At 38.9% G+C, this 19131-nt stretch overlaps 4 protein-coding genes across 5 annotated transcripts; all 4 read left to right on the top strand.

The window, feature by feature from the left end:
- The first annotated feature begins 4353 nt into the window (after window positions 1-4353).
- LOC103149919 (gamma-crystallin M2-like) lies at window positions 4354-5471 on the top strand. The gene is made up of 3 exons (XM_007569296.2): window positions 4354-4464; window positions 4671-4913; window positions 5169-5471. The coding sequence occupies exons 1-3, from the start codon at window positions 4453-4455 to the stop codon at window positions 5442-5444; spliced, it is 531 nt and encodes a 176-aa protein (XP_007569358.1). The 5' UTR covers window positions 4354-4452; the 3' UTR covers window positions 5445-5471.
- A 1852-nt stretch (window positions 5472-7323) lies between these two features.
- On the top strand, window positions 7324-9780 carry LOC103149918 (gamma-crystallin M2-like). The gene is made up of 3 exons (XM_007569295.2): window positions 7324-7491; window positions 7573-7815; window positions 9312-9780. The coding sequence occupies exons 1-3, from the start codon at window positions 7483-7485 to the stop codon at window positions 9582-9584; spliced, it is 525 nt and encodes a 174-aa protein (XP_007569357.1). The 5' UTR covers window positions 7324-7482; the 3' UTR covers window positions 9585-9780.
- A 2033-nt stretch (window positions 9781-11813) lies between these two features.
- LOC103149916 (beta-crystallin S-1-like) lies at window positions 11814-14658 on the top strand. Of its 2 annotated transcripts, none has more exons than XM_007569293.2 (3): window positions 11814-11908; window positions 11973-12279; window positions 14049-14658. In XM_007569293.2, exons 1-3 carry the CDS (start codon window positions 11820-11822, stop codon window positions 14319-14321), a joined length of 669 nt encoding a protein of 222 aa, XP_007569355.1. In that variant the 5' UTR covers window positions 11814-11819; the 3' UTR covers window positions 14322-14658. The 2 variants fall into 2 exon arrangements, with proteins under 2 accessions (XP_007569355.1, XP_007569356.1); XM_007569294.2 differs by having other exon boundaries at window positions 11814-11931; window positions 12037-12279.
- Window positions 14659-17686: 3028 nt separating this feature from the next.
- LOC103149908 (gamma-crystallin M2-like) lies at window positions 17687-18594 on the top strand. The gene is made up of 3 exons (XM_016680277.1): window positions 17687-17720; window positions 17858-18114; window positions 18254-18594. Exons 1-3 carry the CDS (start codon window positions 17687-17689, stop codon window positions 18524-18526), a joined length of 564 nt encoding a protein of 187 aa, XP_016535763.1. The 3' UTR covers window positions 18527-18594.
- The last annotated feature ends 537 nt before the right edge of the window (window positions 18595-19131 follow it).

Raw genomic sequence — 19131 nt, 5'->3', positions numbered from 1 at the left:
AACAGGGAGAACAAGCAAACTCAACAAAGAAAGGTCCAATCTGGTATTTAAATCCAGTACGTTCTTGCTTTAAAATGTTCCATTATCTTAATATCAGTGAGTTATAATCGCTCACTTTGCCCAAAAATAGTTTTCATTTCACTGTCTGCAGGACTGATGCATAAACATTTCACTCTGAAAATGGAGGCAAAGTGACTGAAGAGAGATGGTCGATCTCAAAACTCCATATTGTGTCAGGAATATTAAAAATGGCAACAGGCGAATGTTTTTCTGCCATCCAAACAGAAGTAATTACTTTGGTCAGAAGATCCTGGAGAACTCATTTGATCCGAGTGGGAGGGGACACACAACAGTGCTTGATGACTTGGTAATAATTCTGCAGTTCATCATTCTCCATGATGAACCATACTGGTATCTATATGTATCATCTCAGTATCATCTTGCCATTGGTGATGCCTTGTGGTGGTTGAACAAAGACAGTCGACATGTGCTTGATGCAGACATTATGTGCGTACCAGAGCAAAAATGTCTAATACAACACTTATGCAACATTTTCATCGTCAGTGTCTGTGGGAACATAACCATGAATTTAGTTTGTTTAGAGGTGCCATCATAGATTATATTTTCATAAATATACCCACTGCAAGGGTTAAGGGGTAGGATTAAGTTTTTCACACCACGATATCAGGAGATAAGTCGACAAGATCTGTCCTCTTCCCACTTCATGGTTTCATCATGTTTGTCATTTTGAGTGAGACAGACCCAAGATTAATTGCTGATCATGGAACAGCCACCCCTGCGACAGACTGGCGACCTGTCCAGGATGTACCCCGCCTCTCGCCCGGAACGTTAGCTGGAGATAGGCACCAGCACCCCTCCCGACCCCACTGAGGGACAAGGGTGTTCAGAAAATGGATGGATGGGATGGAACAGCCACCCCTCTAACTTCTCCCAGTCATGGCAAAACTCTGAAATTAGCCGTCTATGCTAATGAAGCAATAGTTTGGATAAGGATGACTCAAGTGCAGTAAAGTCTCCCTAACAAGTCACAAGTTTCGTTAAGGCGGTGCATGACATACAGTATGACAGTACACATTTTATGGAGCGTTTGTTGGGCAACTTCCACCTTCATCACATGGCTGATTCCCTCAAGTGCCTGTTTCCTTCCAAACATCTGCAAAGCAAGCAGTCTGGTGTCCGTCACCTCCTGTTGTCACCGACTGTCACATGCTCTAGCAACTGCCTGCTAACCCCAACACTCCACTCGTGATTCTACTTCTGATCCCAACACTCGATGTTCCAACTCCCAGCAAACATGAGTAATGTTCAGTTAAGACCAAAACTTCTCATCCCGACGGCAAATTAGAATTGAAACTGTTTTCATTCAACCAGGATAAATTCCAAATAATTTATTCTTGAATAAATTATTTTTCCTGGCCTTTTTCCCCCACCAGCCAGGGGAAAAAAAGGCTGGTGGCCTAACAGTATGCTAACATGAAGATCTGACCAAGAGCTACAGTATCTTACTAACAGATACTGATGCAGGAGAGTTGACTGCTGAACAAGGAGCATGTGGTTGATTAGCAATTGGGTGTAATAAAAAAAAATACAAATAATACTATATTAAACACATGCTACACTCAACAATCGATGAAATGATATTTATTGCAATTGCAGTAATCAAACCCGTCTTATAAATTTCTGATCAGGATTTTGCATATTACCTTCGTTTTGTCTCCTAACATGGTTTTGGACATCCCCAACATGGCTCTCCACTCAGAGTGGTGTGGACTTGGGGACACCATTAACATAAAAAATCTAATTATGTTTATTGCACCAAGAAAACAAGTATTCTTCTGCTAACTACATGTTTTAAAAATCCAGGACAATTTTACAATCTCTAGATTAAAATTCTCAATTCTATATTTACGGTAGTTGGACTGCTAATATAGAGCTGATGTAACATTTGTGATATGAATGAGTGATGAGTGAGTCAATGTCTGTAATAAATAGGCTTCTGAGCTGAAGGACTGATTTTCTTTTTATGCGAATTAGAGGAGAGATATAAGTTCATACTTCTTTCTGCTTCTTTCATTCATGATTTATTTTAGTTGTTACATGAACTATTCATACTTATTATCGAGAGAGTAAAATACAATTAAATACTTTACTAATAAAACAATACAATATTACCATTTTTAAAATTGTGATCACTGGCCGTTATTTAAACAAGCTAGTTTTAATTTAATATTAAGAATAGTTAACCTGTGACAATGGGCTATGTTAAAGTTGGGTCATATAAAAATGTTTTTTTTTTTTTTTTAAATAATAATTNAACTATTCATACTTATTATCGAGAGAGTAAAATACAATTAAATACTTTACTAATAAAACAATACAATATTACCATTTTTAAAATTGTGATCACTGTGAAATATTCAAATTTCCCTAGCATAAAAAATTGGTAGGATTAATGCTTTTGTTAAATTAAAAACATTTAAAGTTGGGTCATATAAAAATGTTTTTTTTTTTTTTTAAATAATAATTGTCATGAGTATGAGAGTATGAGTCAGATAATGTGTGAAAAAATTGAGCTTCTGTGCTTTCTCCCAATGCAATCTAGAAACAACCAGAGCCACGAGGCGGGTCTTAGCACTGTCAATCATGTTCGTGTGCGCACCGCACGCCCTCTCACCAACTTGTACTCTGCTACTACAGATTCTGCCCGTCAGCAGAGCCTGTTGTGAATTATAAAGCTAGTTAGCATGACCACTGATGACGGCGGATAAACGGTTTTCCTGTAACGGTGAGTCGCTTCTCTGTCATTAGCACATTTAGCATTGACGCCTCTAAGAGGTGGAGGAGATCTATCTTTTCACAGATTATCTGTCTCATAATATACTGTAATGACATTTGAAATTTTGTCAGTACAAAAACAATTATTACAACTTCCCTTGGAAATTAGAGAAACAAGAAAAAAGACTTCCGGTCATGAGGACTTAGTGTTGATTTTATATTCTCTAACTGATCTGATTTTGTTTCAAAATCTCTTTTTAAATCTTGCAGATCAGAAGCTGAACAGAAGGCTGTCTGAGCAGGCAAAAGTGAGAACCCCAAAGAGACCCATTCCTCCACCATCCTCATCTCCATCTTTGCCTGAGTCCTTTCTCAGCGTGAGTACATCACAGTTCAGTCCTCTGCTGTCCTCTGCTGGTGTAAACTGTCCTTTCTGCTTTCTACCCCACAGGAAAGCAGTGGTTGTCACCGGGAAGCAGCTGAGCACTACGAGGGCTCACAAGACTCTTTGCAGGACTGAAGCTGCCATCCAGCTGTGTGACTTTGGTTGAACCATTTCAGAATGGTTTTCTGTAATTCTAGCCCATTCCTCCCAACAGGACTGATGTAACTGGGTCAGACATGTAGAACCACTTCACTTACACACATGTTCAGCTTTGCTCACATGTTTTTTTTCTATGGGACTATGGTTAAGGCTTTGTCATGGTCACTCCAAAACATTTATTTTGTTGTCCTTAAGCCAGAATGTAACTAATGCAGATGAATGTGTGGAGTCATCAGTTTCCATCCAAGTTTTAACATCCTGGCTAATGTCTTTGGATCTTGTTTTCTCCATAACGTTGTTTTCTCATGACCCCTTCTACTATGTGAAGTGCACCAGTCCATCCACAACATCATGCTGCCACTTCATACTTTGCATTTGAGTTGTTCTTGCAAAATTCCCCAAATTTTTTCCATCACATGTAAAAATGGATTTATGGTCAAACACTTTAAATTTTAGATTTGTTCAATCAGAGGACAAACCCTAAAAGAATTAGAATCTTTGACATGCATTTAGTTTTGATATTTTAGTCTATAGAAGCATGGCATCAACATTTTGTCTTTCCCCAATTGCTTAAAGTATATGTTTAGTCAGATTCAGTGTTGATCAATAAGAAAAATGTCTGTACTTGTATAATATAATGGAGCCAAACTTACATCTGTGATCCAATGGAAGGTTAACATAACATGTTTAAACTTATTCTATGTAGTGCAATGAACAAACAGCGTTGTATTGACAGAACCTCTCTGATATCATGTCACCAACGTCACATTTTCTGTTGGACTCCACCAGCTGCACAGTTATTGTTGACCTCTGGCACAAAGATTAAACTCCTCTGTGTTGGATGGGTGGATAAAATGTGTTCCTGATGTTGATATCAATGAAGAGTTCAGAGTTGGTCAGTAATTCGCCTGCTAGGAGTTTTGTCCTGATGATTCAGGGATTTTGGTTCTATGGCCAGGATCAAGATTTTTGGCAGTGGTACCCGCTCGTTAAATCCCAGCTCATTGAAAAACCAGCTAAAGCGGGATCTGAGGTTTATATAGCAGAGCTCTGCTCCTGCTTTGTGAGACCACCATATTCAGCTGGTGACCGGCTCCAGCACTCTTTTCAGGATGAGCAGTAAGGTAAGAGCTTCCCATTCATTCCTTGTTTTTCCTGTTTGCCTTAGATCTAAAGTTGCCCCACTGCCCTGCGGCTTTTCATGACGCACAGAAGAAGTAATTTGGTGTTTTGAGTGTAGAATGAAAGAAAACTGAATATGGGATAAACACACATATTCAGAATGTTTGATCTGAATATTTCCTCTTCCCGCTCCTCTTGTTGGACTCAGATTATATTCTACGAGGACCGGAACTTTCAGGGCCGCTCATATGAGTGCGATGCCGACTGCCCTGACATGAACCCCCACTTTACCCGCTGCAACTCCATCAAGGTGGAGAGTGGCTGCTGGGTGCTCTACGAGAAGCCCAACTACACTGGCTACCAGTACGTCCTGACCAGAGGAGAGTACCCTGACAAGCAGCGCTGGATGGGCTTCAATGACACCATCCGCTCCTGCCGTACCTTCTCCTATGTGAGGTTACTTTGAGAGCTCAAACTGATGAATGTTTTACGCTGTTAGGAGTCAAAATAGTTAGTTTGGCCTGTTTTCACCTGTTGAATTTAAAAAGCAAAAACAATACTAGTTATTCTTCCAATGTTTCAAACCAATGTGGATTTACCTGGATAGGTAACTGATGGATAAGCACTGACAGATGACTAAACATGGTGACTGACTGTCAGCCACAGACCCAGAAGGCTCCTTTCATTTTCTATCTTCCACCTGCAGACCAGCGAGGGCCCCTACCGCATCCGTATCTACGAGCGGCCCAACTTCCAAGGTCAGATGATGGAGTTTAGCGAGGACTGCGAGTCGGTGCAGGAGCACTTCCGCAGCCGAGACATCTACTCCTGCAAAGTCTTGGACGGCTACTGGACCCTCTACGAACACCCAAGCTTCCGTGGCCGGCAGTACTTCATGAGTCCTGGCGAGTACCGCAAGTTCAATGACTGGGGGGCCACCTGCGCCACCACCGGCTCTTTCCGCAGGATCACAGAGTTTTAATTCTTTCAGTTACTGATAAGAACAACAGGATGTGCCAAGATCTGACTTGATGAAGCTGCTGTTTGCTGTTAGAAAAAAAAATTAATAAAATGAGCTGTTGTAAATGATTTTCTTGTCAATGGTGAATAAATGTCTCAATATTATCTGATTTACTACTTCTGTGACTTAGAGGAATTTTGTGCACTTTCAGTATTTATTTTGATCACAATGCAACATGGTTCTGTTTCACTAAACATGTTTGATTTACTGTAATTCTGAGAAGTCTTCATACCTGCACAAGAAGGGGCTTTCTGTTAGAAATTCCCCTAAAGGATTGATGTCCTATGCTGCTAGGAAATCTAGAAATTTTTGAATTGATCAAAAGTTAATCAAATGATATATGTCTGCTTTGGTCTCAACAGTAAATGTTTCAGGTAAAAATGCACATTCACAAGAAAACACAGGAGGCCATCCACAGCCAGTCTGGCAGAACTGATAATCAGAGATCGCTTTTTTATTTGCTATGTCAAAATTAAAAGGATATTATTGCTAGTGTTTATTTTTTATTAACATTATTTAACTTACATCAGTTGCATATTTGTATATATCAAATTTAACAATTTTACTGTCAGGTACATTTTAACTTCAGTTACGAGAGTCAATGAGTCTTGAAAAGAGGGATAAAATGGGTTCACATCCCCCCCCCCAAAAAAAAATAATAATGTAATTATTTATTAGGCTTATGTATTCAAATATGATAAATAATGTTTTGGAAATGTAAAGATGCTAAGGTGCACGTTTCCATTTGAAACTTTTTTTTTGAAAGTTACAATTTTAATGGACCAGGCCCAGAATTTTGTTAACACCATCTGATAAAAATAAATATAAAATTAGTTTTTAATGATCCTACTAGTGTTATTTTTACTCAGTTTAAGAGACAAATGCTTCTCAAGAACAAAATATATATATATATTTAAAACAAAAAAAACAACAACATAAAGACACAGAACAGAAGGTGGTGACAAACTAGTGAGTAAAAGAGAAATACTTGATACAAGTGAAGTTATGCTATTTATGTAAAATAGATTAAAATGAATTAACTGTACATTGAAGTAAGATTTGTCAACAATTTCACTGAAAGAGTCACAAAAACTGACGGAGTTGACGAAATGCCAAACTACCTCAATTTATATGATGTTATTCTGAACACTTTATTTTATTTTTTGTGTATATTTTATTCAAATTCTGTGCTTTATCCAGAGGATAAAGCACAGAATTTATCCTCTGGAATCTCTCAATCTCTCTGATTGAGAGATTCCCACTCTCAGTGATTCCCACTCTCAAACACTGAGAGTGGGAAGAAGCACTCTCAGTGCTTCTTCCCAAGAATTACTGAGAGTGCATCTTTTAAATGTCTCAGAATCATCAATTATTGATTTCGGGAAACTGTTCCAACAACATCCCCCCAGCCAGATGTCTTTAAGTTCTGAGGAATGCCTTGTCAGCTCAATTCCTGGAACTTTCTGCAAATTATAATATATATATATTTTTTTTCACTTCTGCATCTTTTATGTTTGTGGCTGAAACTAGAATAAACAAGACCCGGTGAAAAAAGTAGTAGCACCCACCTGCTGGACTTGGTGGTTGGGACTGCACCGGCATGTATTTAGTGATACGTGTTTTATAAATCCAGCCAAATCCAAGCAAAAAGCTTGAGCAAAACAAAAAACAAACAAACAAACAAACAAACAAAAAAAGAAGATGCTTTGTGAATTCCTTCCACAGTTTTTTTAAACTTGTGATGAAGACAATGCATTCAAAGCAAACACAGGCTGTGTAAACAAGCTGCAGTGACTGTTCCAGTGCATATCCATGATGTGGCTGGTGCTAGAACCTGCTTTCTGCTGCATTCAGGAGCAGAAAGACTCCTGTAGTCTGCTGACAGCAGGCCTGCTTTGAATCACAACGTGCAACTGAACATCCTTCCCCATGGATATAAAGTTGGACACTTCATAGTATAAAAACAAAGGTATTTGTTTGGGTTTTGACAGTAGCCATCATGGGAAAGGTTTGTGTTCAGTTTGAAATCCCATTTTTTCGGTGGCATGTCGTGATTATGCTGACAGGATGATTTCTTCTGCTCCATCAGATCATCTTCTATGAGGACAGAAACTTTAGAGGCCATCACTATGAGTGCATGAGTGACTGCGCTGACCTGCACTCAATGTTTGACCACTGCCGCTCCATACGCGTGGAGAGTGGCATGTTCATGATCTATGACCGACCCGGTTTCATGGGGAACCAGTACTTCATGAGAACGGGAGAGTATTCTGACTACATGGGCATGACCGGCATGAATGACTGTGTCCGCTCATGCCTCATGATCCCCTCGGTAAGCTGTCTTTTAAACGAGCAAGGTTGTAGATTTATATAGCACAGGCTGGGTTTGATAGCAGGTTATAATGATTACTTATTTTCTGCTGTGAAGAATATTGAGAAAGTTTCCTTTTTTCAACTCCAATTGAGATGATGCAAAGTGGTGGACGGAGACTGATTATGCTAGTACAGCTAGCCAATCAGAGCAACCGGGGCTATCTTACTCCTGATTTTATAGACAATTAACAAATATTGGAATTTTACCAGAAATCCAATTTTCTCAAGAATTTTTAAGAACTTTTGGCATATTTAGTTAGACAGCAAGAAAGTATGTATGTGGGTAAAAATTGTCACTTTTTAAAAAAATATATAATGGAAAAAACTTTTTTTTTTCTAGAAAGAAATTCATTTTCTAGATGAAAAAGTATCTCCCTTCAGATGCAGGAGCAGCACTTTCCATAACTATTGAAGCCAAAGTAACTTTAGGACTGGACAATGATCTGTATGACTGTTTTACCCAACATCTCTCCCACAGCCTGCACCCAGAGCAGGCCTGATATCTACATACAAAAATCAAGATGAATCATAATTATAATGGTGTATTTTAATTGATCTTTTCAAGTTAATTTTAACGTGTGTCAGAATCCCTATCTTAGTGGAGGTTCCAGATCATTTATCTGATGGAACCTTTAGTCAAAGTTTATCAAATATATTGATCACTGTTCCAGTTATTATTTTGGGCAAGTCTAAACATGTGTGATCTAAAGGAACTCAATGTTTCAGTGTTTTTTATTTATTTATTTATTTATTTTTTATATTTTGCCATTTTCTGGAAGTTTGTTTCAGATTAATGGGGCATAGAAACTGAATATTACTTCTGCATGTTTAGTTCTGGTTGTGGGGTTGCAGAGCAGACCAGAACCAGAGGACCTGAGCCATCTGCCTCAGGTCTTTAATATATCTTGTGCTAAATCGTTCAGTGATTTATAAACTAACGTCAGTATTTTAAAGCCACAGGGAGCCAGTGTAGGGACTTTACTTGTCCTAGTTTTAGTGAGAACACCAGCAGCAGCGTCCTGGACCAGATATAGCTGATTGACATTTTAGAAATACACTGTTGCAGTAATCAGTGTGACTAAAGATAAATGCATGAATGAGTTTCTCTAGATCTTGCTGGGACATTAGTTATTTAATCCTGGAAGTGTTCTTCAGGTGATAGAAGGCCAACTTTGTAACTATCCTTGTGTGTCTCTCAAGGTTCAGGTCTGAGTTCATCACTACAGGTTTCACTCAGATGAGTTTACTATTTGAAGCAGATGACACACAATGGTTTGAAAAATATCCACCTTTCGGGTTCAAATGGAATACAATATCAGTTCTATTAACAGCTCTAATGGTCTCTGCAGAAACAGTGAAGACCTCTAACCTTCAGATATATCTAGGTCAGTTGTTTCCAGGCTTAATGTGAGCACGAACGTGTTCTTAATGGTTCCATCCGACATGCTTCTCCAGCACAAAGGCAGCTTCAGGATGCAGCTGTACGAGCACTTCGACATGGGAGGTGAGATGATGGAGCTAACCGATGACTGCCCAAACCTCATGGGTCGCTTTCACCTCGCCAACTTCAACTCCTGCAACATCCTGGACGGCCACTGGCTGGTGTATGAGCAACCCAACTACAGGGGACGCCACTACTACTTGAGGCCCGGCCAGTACAAGAGCTTTAGTGAATGGGAAGGCGCAAACTCCAGGATTGGCTCCATCAGACGTCTGATGGATCTCTAAGAAAGGGTTCTCATAAAACGCCTGCTCTTTGCCATATTCCACACGCTGATGAAAATGACGTCAGTGCTCAAGTGGATTCAATTTTGCTCTTGCTCTTTTCATTTGAAGGGCGACTTCTTCCAGGAAGATGTAACATGCTTGGATATTCTGACTCTGACCAGAGGACTAAATAAAATACTCCCAGTATTGACTCATATCATGTTCTGAAGCATTACCTGTAGTAGACATTCAGTATCTTCAGCAGAAAAAACTTTATTGTCAGACTCCTTTTACTGAGACAGATGGATGATTGAAAATCAAAATGGAGGCTTTTCCTTGTTCTTAACTCCACTTTATGATAAAAATATATATTTAAAAGAGTTTGCTTTACCTGATCTTACAGTGAGATTCTGACCAACAGGACTCCAACCTAGAATAACAGACAAAGCACATTTTGTACTTCTTCCAAATATAGATTTGCAGGGACACATCCTTTAACACAACAGTTCTACATGTAATATTTCCGGAAAAGTTAATTCAGCTACTAATATGAGAAAAGGTCTTCTGTCTGTAATCTAAACTCAGTATGAATCCAGCTATTCTTCAAAGTTCTCAGAGGCATGATAGAGAAAATTAGTTGACCATCATGAAGACCAAGGAATTCAGCGGACAAATCAGGGAAAGCCAAAAGAATTCCTGTTTGCAGTTCACCATAAGCCATGAAGGAAACATGGCAAACATGTTAAAGAATGTGTTAGTTAAAACAGTGCAGAAGACAAAATTAAAATAACATAGAGTGCATCCAGACAGTATTCACAATGCTTCAGTTTTTCCACATTTTGTTATGTTAGAGACTTATTCTAAGTTCTAGTGAATGAATCTCTTTCTTGCACACATTTTTGGAGTCTCTCTAGAGAATCAATAAACAAGCAGTCAACTCCTGCTGAAGAAGCATTCACAGTGTTTATAGAAACCTTCAAGTCCGAGGAAGACATGGATGATCAGTGCAGATTAGGGATGCAAACAGTTAATCGACAGTCGATTGATGGAACATCAGATTAGAATATGTTCCAATTGATTAGCTATTAGTGTCTGCGTAGACCTTCTTTCAGTGTTGTGGTGTGGCTGCCATTCAGAAGAGATTGCCGCTGGTCATCCTCAAGCAGAGCCAGTTGGTACAGAAATAAAGATGGTGGCCCTTCCCACAGCATGAAAGAGAAACTGTCCAAATGGAGTCTGTTGTGGAATGTAAAGTTCACTTTATGTGGTTCTGTTTTCAAATATAGACACTCAAAAAGCTCCTATTATGTTAATAGCGCTCATTTAGCTGTGTTGATACCATATGTAAACACAGACGAGTCTTCAAACAAAACACAGAACTACAGTTTTCTCTGTATTTACAGACTTAAAGTCAAAGGAAAAAAGTATTTAAGATTAAACTACAAAAATATTACATTTAGTATTTCCTTGCATGTTGATAAATATAACCTTGGGGTATTTGAGGTGCTCACTGTACATATGTACAATATGGAATAAGGCAGTGACATAACATAACGCAGAAAAAGTGAAGCTCTGTGAATACTTTCCAGTTACACTGTACTAATTTATGTACACTGTACTGCTTAGTGCCTGTCTTAATTTCTCTGTTTGAAACATGTTCCTGTTGAAAATTACATTTACGTGTACAAATAACCAATGCTGTCTGACCTGTGGAAACAAAAAATTACTTAAATCGAACCCGTCTGACAACATGAAGTGTGCAAAAAAAATATCAAAAAGCAATATTCTATTCCCCAATCTAAGTCCAAGCAGTGATTAAATTATGATTTCTGCTCTCTTGGAAAAAGAATGTCTTTCCATCTGCTTGTGGCCTTCATGTATCCAGCAGGACAAAACAGGTCGGTGCACTTGTTTGTACTTCGGTTTCCTTGTGTGAGTTTAAGTTTTGGTTGATGTTCTGAAATTCAGAAGGGCATTCAGAAAAAGCAAAACAGAATAAATGTGCATGGGAGCAAAGATTGTGCATATGCAGCACTTTATGATTACCTGGTGATTAAAGTTTGAAGCATGAGCTCCACAACCCAACATATAATGTTACTGAGGGAGTTAGTTGGGGGAACAAATTAATATAATATCACTAAATACATATTTTATTTCTTCAGATTTTTTTAAATATTTTTTTAGCACATTCCAAAACATATGATTATGACAACAGGGATACACAAACACCAGTGATTCCTGGCCGGAACAACATGAATGCCACATGCAGACTCTGCATTTTGCATTCAGGCGGCAGTCCTCAAAGGCTGGCATAGATCACATGAGGCTCGGTGCAGGCAGGGCAGGTGAGGCAAGCAGCATGGGGAAGGTAGAGAACTTCAACATTACCTGCATTTTACTTGTATGAAGTTTTTCTCTCTCTCTTCTTTTTTTTGCGGGATGGTGTGAGACATCCCGTTTTCTCCACATGCAGATTATCTTCTACGAGAACAGGGAGTTCTCTGGGCGCCATTTTGAGTGCTCCAAAGACTGTGCAGATTTGCTGAGGAGTCTGAGCCGGTGCGGCTCCATCAGGGTGGAGAGTGGCTGCTTCATGATTTACGAAAAAGCCAACTACACTGGGAACCAGTACTACGTGAGCAAAGGAGAGTATCCTGACTTCCATCACTGGACGGGTGTCAGCGACTCTGTCGGCTCTTGTCGCCACATCCACACGGTGAGTTGCTGTTTGAGGGGAAAGTCAACACAACATGCCGCACAAACACCAGTTACCAGCTAAAACGATCTCACAGATGATATATGTGACTAGGTGGGATAGAAAGTGACTTTTTATTACGATGTGAATAGTAGAAAAAAAAACATAATCAAAACTTTAGGAGATGTAAATAGATCTGTTGACCTTTAAGTTAATCTTAAACAGATTATTCTGAAAATATTGTCCTTAAATGTTTAAAAACATGTATTTAAAAATGATTAAAGATAAGCCTGAGATTTAAATCTCAAGAACTTTTTGCTGGGAGGCAGCACTGCTAACAAATGCTCCAACATGCAGCCTTAAGTGATTGTTACTTTTAGCTGAATTTCATATTAAACTTGATTAGATTAAAACTATAAAAATAACCAGCATAAACGGTCTCATAAGACAAATGCTTATAGTCAACATTTACTTTCTACCTATTATGGAGGTAAAATTAATATGTGGATGTCCCATAACTTTTCCAGCTGAACAGAAACAAAACTGAAGTTATCTATGGACCTGTCAGCACACAGCTTCAGTTACTACAGTGAGAAACTAGAGATCAGGTCCAAAGCCTGGGTATAGTGATGAACTCACGCCTGAACCTTCATAGACATACAAACACATTTACAAAGTCGGCCTTCTGTCACCTGAAAAATATTTCTATTGTTTCATTGATTACTGCAACAGTGTCTTCACAGGCCTGCATAAAACTCAGACAGCTGCAGCTGATCCAGACCACTGCTGCTCACATTCTGACTAATACTAGTAAGATAGAGCAAGTTTTAAAGTCCTTCCACTGACTCACTGTAGCTCCGAGAATAGACTTTCAATTAGTTTAGAAATCACTGAACTGTTTAACATCAAAATACTTCCCGGAAAAAGTCACCCTTTAAATATAAGATCTGCTGTTTCTGTATCAACCTTCCAGACCTCTCAGGTCGTCTGGCTCTGGGCCACTCTGCATCCCCAGAACCAGAACCAAACAAGAAGAAGCAGCATTCAGCTTTTATGTAATCTGGAACAAAATTCCTGAAAATGACAAACCAGCCAAAACACTGAGTTCCTTTAAATCGAGGCTAAAAACCCATTTGTTTGGAGTTGCCTTTGATTTGTAATAACTGGAACTCTGATCAATATATTTGATGTGTGATGATGGTTATTATTAATCATTTTGCTGACGGCATTTGACAAAATGTAAGGTTTACTGCTTGTTTCGTAATTGGTTATTGTTTGATGTTTTTATGGTGTAAAGCACTTTGAACTGCCTGGATTCTGCTGTACAAAGAAACTTGACTTGATTCATATTGTCCAGTTTTCTTCAGAGTTAGATGCTGATGACTATTGTCAGGACGAATCTCCTCTAGCAGTCTGTATTACCGCAATCCAAAGAAGCCTCTGACTGAAAACTCTCTTATGTCACAGTTTTATGAAAAAGATGTTCAGGATTCTCTGTAATTTCCTTGATTTTATAAATAATTAATCGTTGCAAAATAATAATAATAATAATAATATTCAGATTGTCCACAGAGCAGAAATAGCCTTCGTTTTTTGTTTTGTTTTTTATTTTGCTTCGCCTTTTAACTCCCAGCTTTTGATGGGGCTTCCCTAAGCAACAGAGCTACTACAACATGCTGCCATCTTGAGTGGTGCAATCCATTTAAAGCAACATTTGATTACTTGCTGTTTGATTATGACATCTCTAATGACATGACGTAATATATCATTTCACTCCTTTTCCATCCTAGGAGCCTGGGTCATTCAATATGTGCTTGTATGAGAGGATTGAGTTTGGTGGCCAGATGATGGACCTGATGGACGACTGTCCCAGCCTAGTGGACCGCTTCAACATTCACAATATCTTCTCTTGCAATGTTAGAAAGGGGAACTGGCTCTTCTACGAGCGCCCTCACTACCGAGGCAAGATGTACCTGATTCGACCCGGAGAGTATAAAAGGTTCAGTGAGTGGGGCGGCAGGAGTGCCAGGGTTGGCTCCATCAGACGCATTATGGACTATTGATCTACTCTAGGGGAATATCAGTAGCACTGAAGACTGTTTATTTTGTCGTATTTATATTCATCTTAACCTTAATTTCCTGAAAAAAACTTTACTAGTGTAATGCAGAACATTGTCTGTTTGAATTGAGAAAAACTTCAACAAAAGCAACAAACAAATAACAATAAATCTTTTCACTTCATCATCATCATACATGCTCTCACTTCTAATAAAGCAGTTTCAAAAAGGAGTCTCCAATGTCCCGTAGGTTGTAGGCAGCATCAGGACGATGAAGTGGGAATACTAAAGAACAACAAGTAGTTGTTAAACATCTCATCAGTTTCAATTTTTCTAATAATCCTATCATAATGTTGAAATCTGCCTTGTTTTTTTAATAGTGTTGTAAGACACACAGCTTTATACCAATGACACTCCACCGTCACCAATATCAGATGCTGTACTACAAACAGTTTGATTGCTATTTAAGCCAGGCTGCCATGGAATTGATCACATGCAATCGACAGTACATATACCCCATTGAATTAAAATTTATGCAGAGGCTCAATACCAACATTAATCTCATGTTACATTGCGAATGTGTTCTATCTGCACTGATCAAATTAATAAAGATAACTGTTATTCAACTACTTAGGGGCAATAATGGGCTGTGTAAAGGGAAATCATTGACCCCAGAATGTTAATTGTGAAAGAAAAAAAATTAATTAGTCTGTGACCAGCCAGTCCTGAAAGAATAAAACTGAAAACAATGCAAAACTGACACACATGACTCTTTACAATTCTCATCTAGGCCAACGTGAGGCAACACCTAACATTTTGTGACGGAGGCTTAAGGAAGACTACATGTTTTCTCTTCCATTTTTAATGATTTCACGAGGTGGACTTGATGTGAATAAGACTTTCTGTCAAGATCACGATGGCCCACATCAGCTGGTAGATTGTGCAGAACATTACCTCAGCCCGACTGAACGTCAGTTCCCTCTTTCTGATGCTCCTGCAAACACTTTCTGTTGTACAATGTTACGTTTAGTAAAAATAGTGATGAACAAGGGACAAAGTACAATGATGCATTACTCACCAACAGAATTCTCCCATCCATGCAACCCCATCCCAGATCCATCATCACTCTGTGGGAAATATTTGCATGACAATGGTTTATGCTGTGCAATCACACAGCTTCCCATTTTTTCTTTTTTTATAAAGCACCATGGCTTGACTTAAGGACAACAGTGAACAGTAATATACCCTGTTGTAAAGACCATGGAAAAGGTAATGGAAACCAAATATTGAGGTTTTTTTTTGTTTTTTTTAAATCTTCTATGTATTTCTTACTTGAGTGAAACAGTATTTGTGTTTGCTTTCATAGATCATATCTTACAAGGACAGAAACTTCCAAGGCCACCCTCATGAATACCTCTGACTGCTCACACCTTCACACGTTCTCCACTAGGTGCAACTCCATCATGGTGGTAACTGGATGCTGTATGGCCAATGGGCAACCAGTACTACCATGTGGGAGGAGACTACTCTGACAATCAAAGTGGTTGGGATTATTGACTATATCAGAGTTTGGCTTTTGATGCCTCAGGTAGGTCATAAATGAGACAAAATGAAGAATTTGTTCAAAGATGTTTAAAGCTGAAGTATTATATTGAGTGAGGGGTTTCAATGAATGAGGCAGTGAGTCTTTCTACATGGCAGCAGCATGACTCCTACAAGTTGAGGCTTTACAAGCTTTGTGCTATGTATGGCCAAATGCATGAGCTGGTGGCTGACTGTTCAAATGTCCAGCAGAAGCTCAGCATGTCTGAATTCAGCTTCTGCCGCGTTACGGATGACCACTGGATGCTGTACGGATGACCACTGGATGCTGTGTGATCAGCCAAACTGTAAAGGCAGAGTTTACTACCTGAAACCTGGAGAGTACCACAGAAGAGGCGACGGGGGAGGCATCAGTCCGAAGGTTGGCTCAATTAGGAGAATAACAGATTTAACTGAAGTCAATAAACTTTAATTGCTGAATAAGACCTGGAACTTGTCCTGTTTATGTTTTGTATCTACTCATTTGTTGTTACCCAAAACATCACTGTATTGTGTCATAAAGGGACTCGTATAGAAAAAAAAGTGGAGATTACAAAAATATAAAATAAATGAGCACTGTCTCGAAGCAATAGTCTAAACAAAGTATCTGCAATAGCTTCTGGCATAGTTTAATCTTCATTTTGCATTTGGATAGCATACCATACCATTCAATGCCAGTGCTGCCCCTCTCCCAGTCTGGTGGGATTAATTGGTGTGTGTGGTTTTAGACACGATCCGGACCACTGGTACAGCTAACGGTATGGAGAGAAACTGGACAGAATACGTCCAGATTCTGAATGGACCCAACAACATAGAGTATGATGTAAATTTAAAGAGTAGGAATCATATAGAAAACGTTCATACTTTATCCCATAACATGACAATTTTTTGCACACCTAAATGTGCTATTAGCATCGTTACTCTGGTGTGCTTAAAGGACAGGCTTTACACTGTAGGCAAATATGTTTAATGTAAAACAATGGCATAAAACAGTGACAATCATAAGCATCATAAAGCTATCACTATTAAATATATATATATATATGTACATACACACACACACACATACAAAGCAATTGCTTTCTCTCTAAACGTCTACTGATGGCCATATTAGAGGTAATTTAGGGTTCAGTGAAAAACCTAAAGACATGCGATTTGAAATTTTGTCATACATTTGATTCTTCCATTTTCTTTTGACATCAAGCTTTAACAGGGCCCCGTCAAACGTTTTTGTCTATACAAATAGCGTTAGTGACTTGTGTTGAAATTAGAACAGAACTAATTCAAGTGAATTCTGTAAAGAAGAGCCTCACACGACGTAAAGTCAAAGTCAGAGTGTATCGTACATCCGCACACGCACAGAATTTAAATGCTCGTCCTACTGTACAACTTCTAATAGAGTCTTTACATCTAGAGTACCAACCAACTCTTGTACACGTATTTCTTTCCCCACAGTGGGTCTGCGCAGGTAAAGAAGCATATAGAGTGAATGGCTTCCTGCTTGGTTAGACAACATATTTAATGTAAAAGAGCTGTTCCATATTGTTCTGTAGCCATTGTTCACTGGATGTGTGGATACCATACTAGTCCTTTCCTTTGTCCATGCAAGTCAAAACACCAAACCAGTTAATTATTTATCCTTTTTTCAAATACAAATCCATATTTCTGACCCAATGTTTTTGCTCCAACAAAAAGCTAAACATGTGCCAGTAGCCTTTAGTTATAACTCTGAGAGAATTTGAATAACAATACTTTGTTTGTCAAGAGGTGGTATAAAAAGCCCTGAAAACATGGGGAATCTCTCCAACGGAGACCATGGGCAAGGTGAGTGCTGTTTATCTACTCTGCTTATAATGAATATAAATTAAAGCAAAGCATAGTTTGACAGTTTTTTGTGAGCTTGTTTGATTTCAACACTGAGACAAAGCAAAGTTTGACTCTGGACTCTTGATGATCCAATGTCTTCCCACTCCAGATTATTTTTTACGAGGACAAGAACTTCCAGGGTCGGAGCTATGAGTGCAGCAATGACTGCACAGACCTTCACTTGCACTTCAGCCGCTGCAACTCCATTCGAGTGGAGAGTGGCTGCTTCATGATTTATGAGCGACCCAACTTCATGGGCCACCAGTACTACATGAGGAGGGGAGAGTACCCCGACTATCAGAGATGGATGGGCTTCAGTAGCAGCATTCGCTCATGCCGGATGATTCCAGCGGTAGGACACCAACCTAATACGTAGATTTCACATCTCCACACATTCTCAGAGACTTCTTTTGGTGACTTTTAGGCAGACCTTTGCTAGATCCGTTTCGTGTCAACCTTCTGACCATTTGTTGTCTTCCTACGCCACACAGTATCGAGGCTCTTACAGAATGCGCCTGTACGAGAAGCCCGACTTCACCGGTCACATGATGGAGTTCATGGACGACTGTCCTTGTGTGTCTGACCGTTTTCATCACCGCCATGTCTACTCGTGCAATGTTATGAATGGCTACTGGATCTTCTATGAGTACCCTAACTACCGAGGCAGACAGTACTTCCTGAAACCTGGGGAATATCGGAGGTACCGAGACTGGTGTGCCACCTGCGCCATCGTCGGATCCTTCAGGCGGGTCACAGAATTTTAGCCATCAAGAAAAGCCTTGCTGTAAATATCAAACACTTTGTTTATTAAAGGTACTGAATTTTTAACCAACAATGTGAAGGAGTTTTTATTGGTGTATAATTGTAAATGATATCAGTTGCTTTGATTATCTTGTACTTGTGCATGTAATGTTCCAATTACTCATCAACTGTAACACCAGCAATGGTGACATTCTTAAGGTAATTTACTAATAAAGTACGATACTAATAAAATATGTATTGTACCATCTGAACTGTACACTTACAGGCACAACTGTACATTCTTCATAATTTGCATATTTATTAATGTTTCCATCATAATTTCCCCACCAGAGGCATTATTGAACTAACTAAAGATTAATTTACGAATAGATACCCAAGCATTCAATACATTCAGTACTAAAATACCTAAAACAAACTCTAAAACAGTGGAGTATCCATTATTATTAGTGATTTCTTTTGAGTGCTAGTCCAGAAAACTTGATTTGAAATATTTTAGTTATTTCTGCAGTTTCATATTTCTCTTATAGAGTTGTCACAGTATGGAGCTACTTCAGGCAGTTGACCAGAGGAAGGCAGGGAATGTTGAAAGAGACGTTTGTTTGGCAGC

The sequence above is a fragment of the Poecilia formosa genome, unplaced genomic scaffold (assembly GCF_000485575.1).
Source record: "Poecilia formosa unplaced genomic scaffold, Poecilia_formosa-5.1.2 Scaffold239, whole genome shotgun sequence".
Lineage (NCBI taxonomy): Eukaryota > Metazoa > Chordata > Actinopteri > Cyprinodontiformes > Poeciliidae > Poecilia > Poecilia formosa.
This window is presented reverse-complemented; position numbering and strand designations above follow the sequence as displayed.

Coding starts and splice junctions, on each gene's coding strand:
- LOC103149918 (XM_007569295.2), top strand. Junction 7,816..9,311: donor CATGCCTCATGATCCCCTCG/GTAAGCTGTCTT, acceptor ATGCTTCTCCAG/CACAAAGGCAGCTTCAGGAT.
- LOC103149916 (XM_007569293.2), top strand. CDS start 11,820: ATGCCACATGCAGACTCTGCATTTTGCATTCAGGCGGCAGTCCTCAAA. Junction 11,909..11,972: donor GCTCGGTGCAGGCAGGGCAG/GTGAGGCAAGCA, acceptor ACTTGTATGAAG/TTTTTCTCTCTCTCTTCTTT. Junction 12,280..14,048: donor CTTGTCGCCACATCCACACG/GTGAGTTGCTGT, acceptor TTTCCATCCTAG/GAGCCTGGGTCATTCAATAT.
- LOC103149908 (XM_016680277.1), top strand. CDS start 17,687: ATGGGGAATCTCTCCAACGGAGACCATGGGCAAG. Junction 17,721..17,857: donor CAACGGAGACCATGGGCAAG/GTGAGTGCTGTT, acceptor GATGATCCAATG/TCTTCCCACTCCAGATTATT. Junction 18,115..18,253: donor CATGCCGGATGATTCCAGCG/GTAGGACACCAA, acceptor TACGCCACACAG/TATCGAGGCTCTTACAGAAT.
- LOC103149919 (XM_007569296.2), top strand. Junction 4,914..5,168: donor CCTGCCGTACCTTCTCCTAT/GTGAGGTTACTT, acceptor TTCCACCTGCAG/ACCAGCGAGGGCCCCTACCG.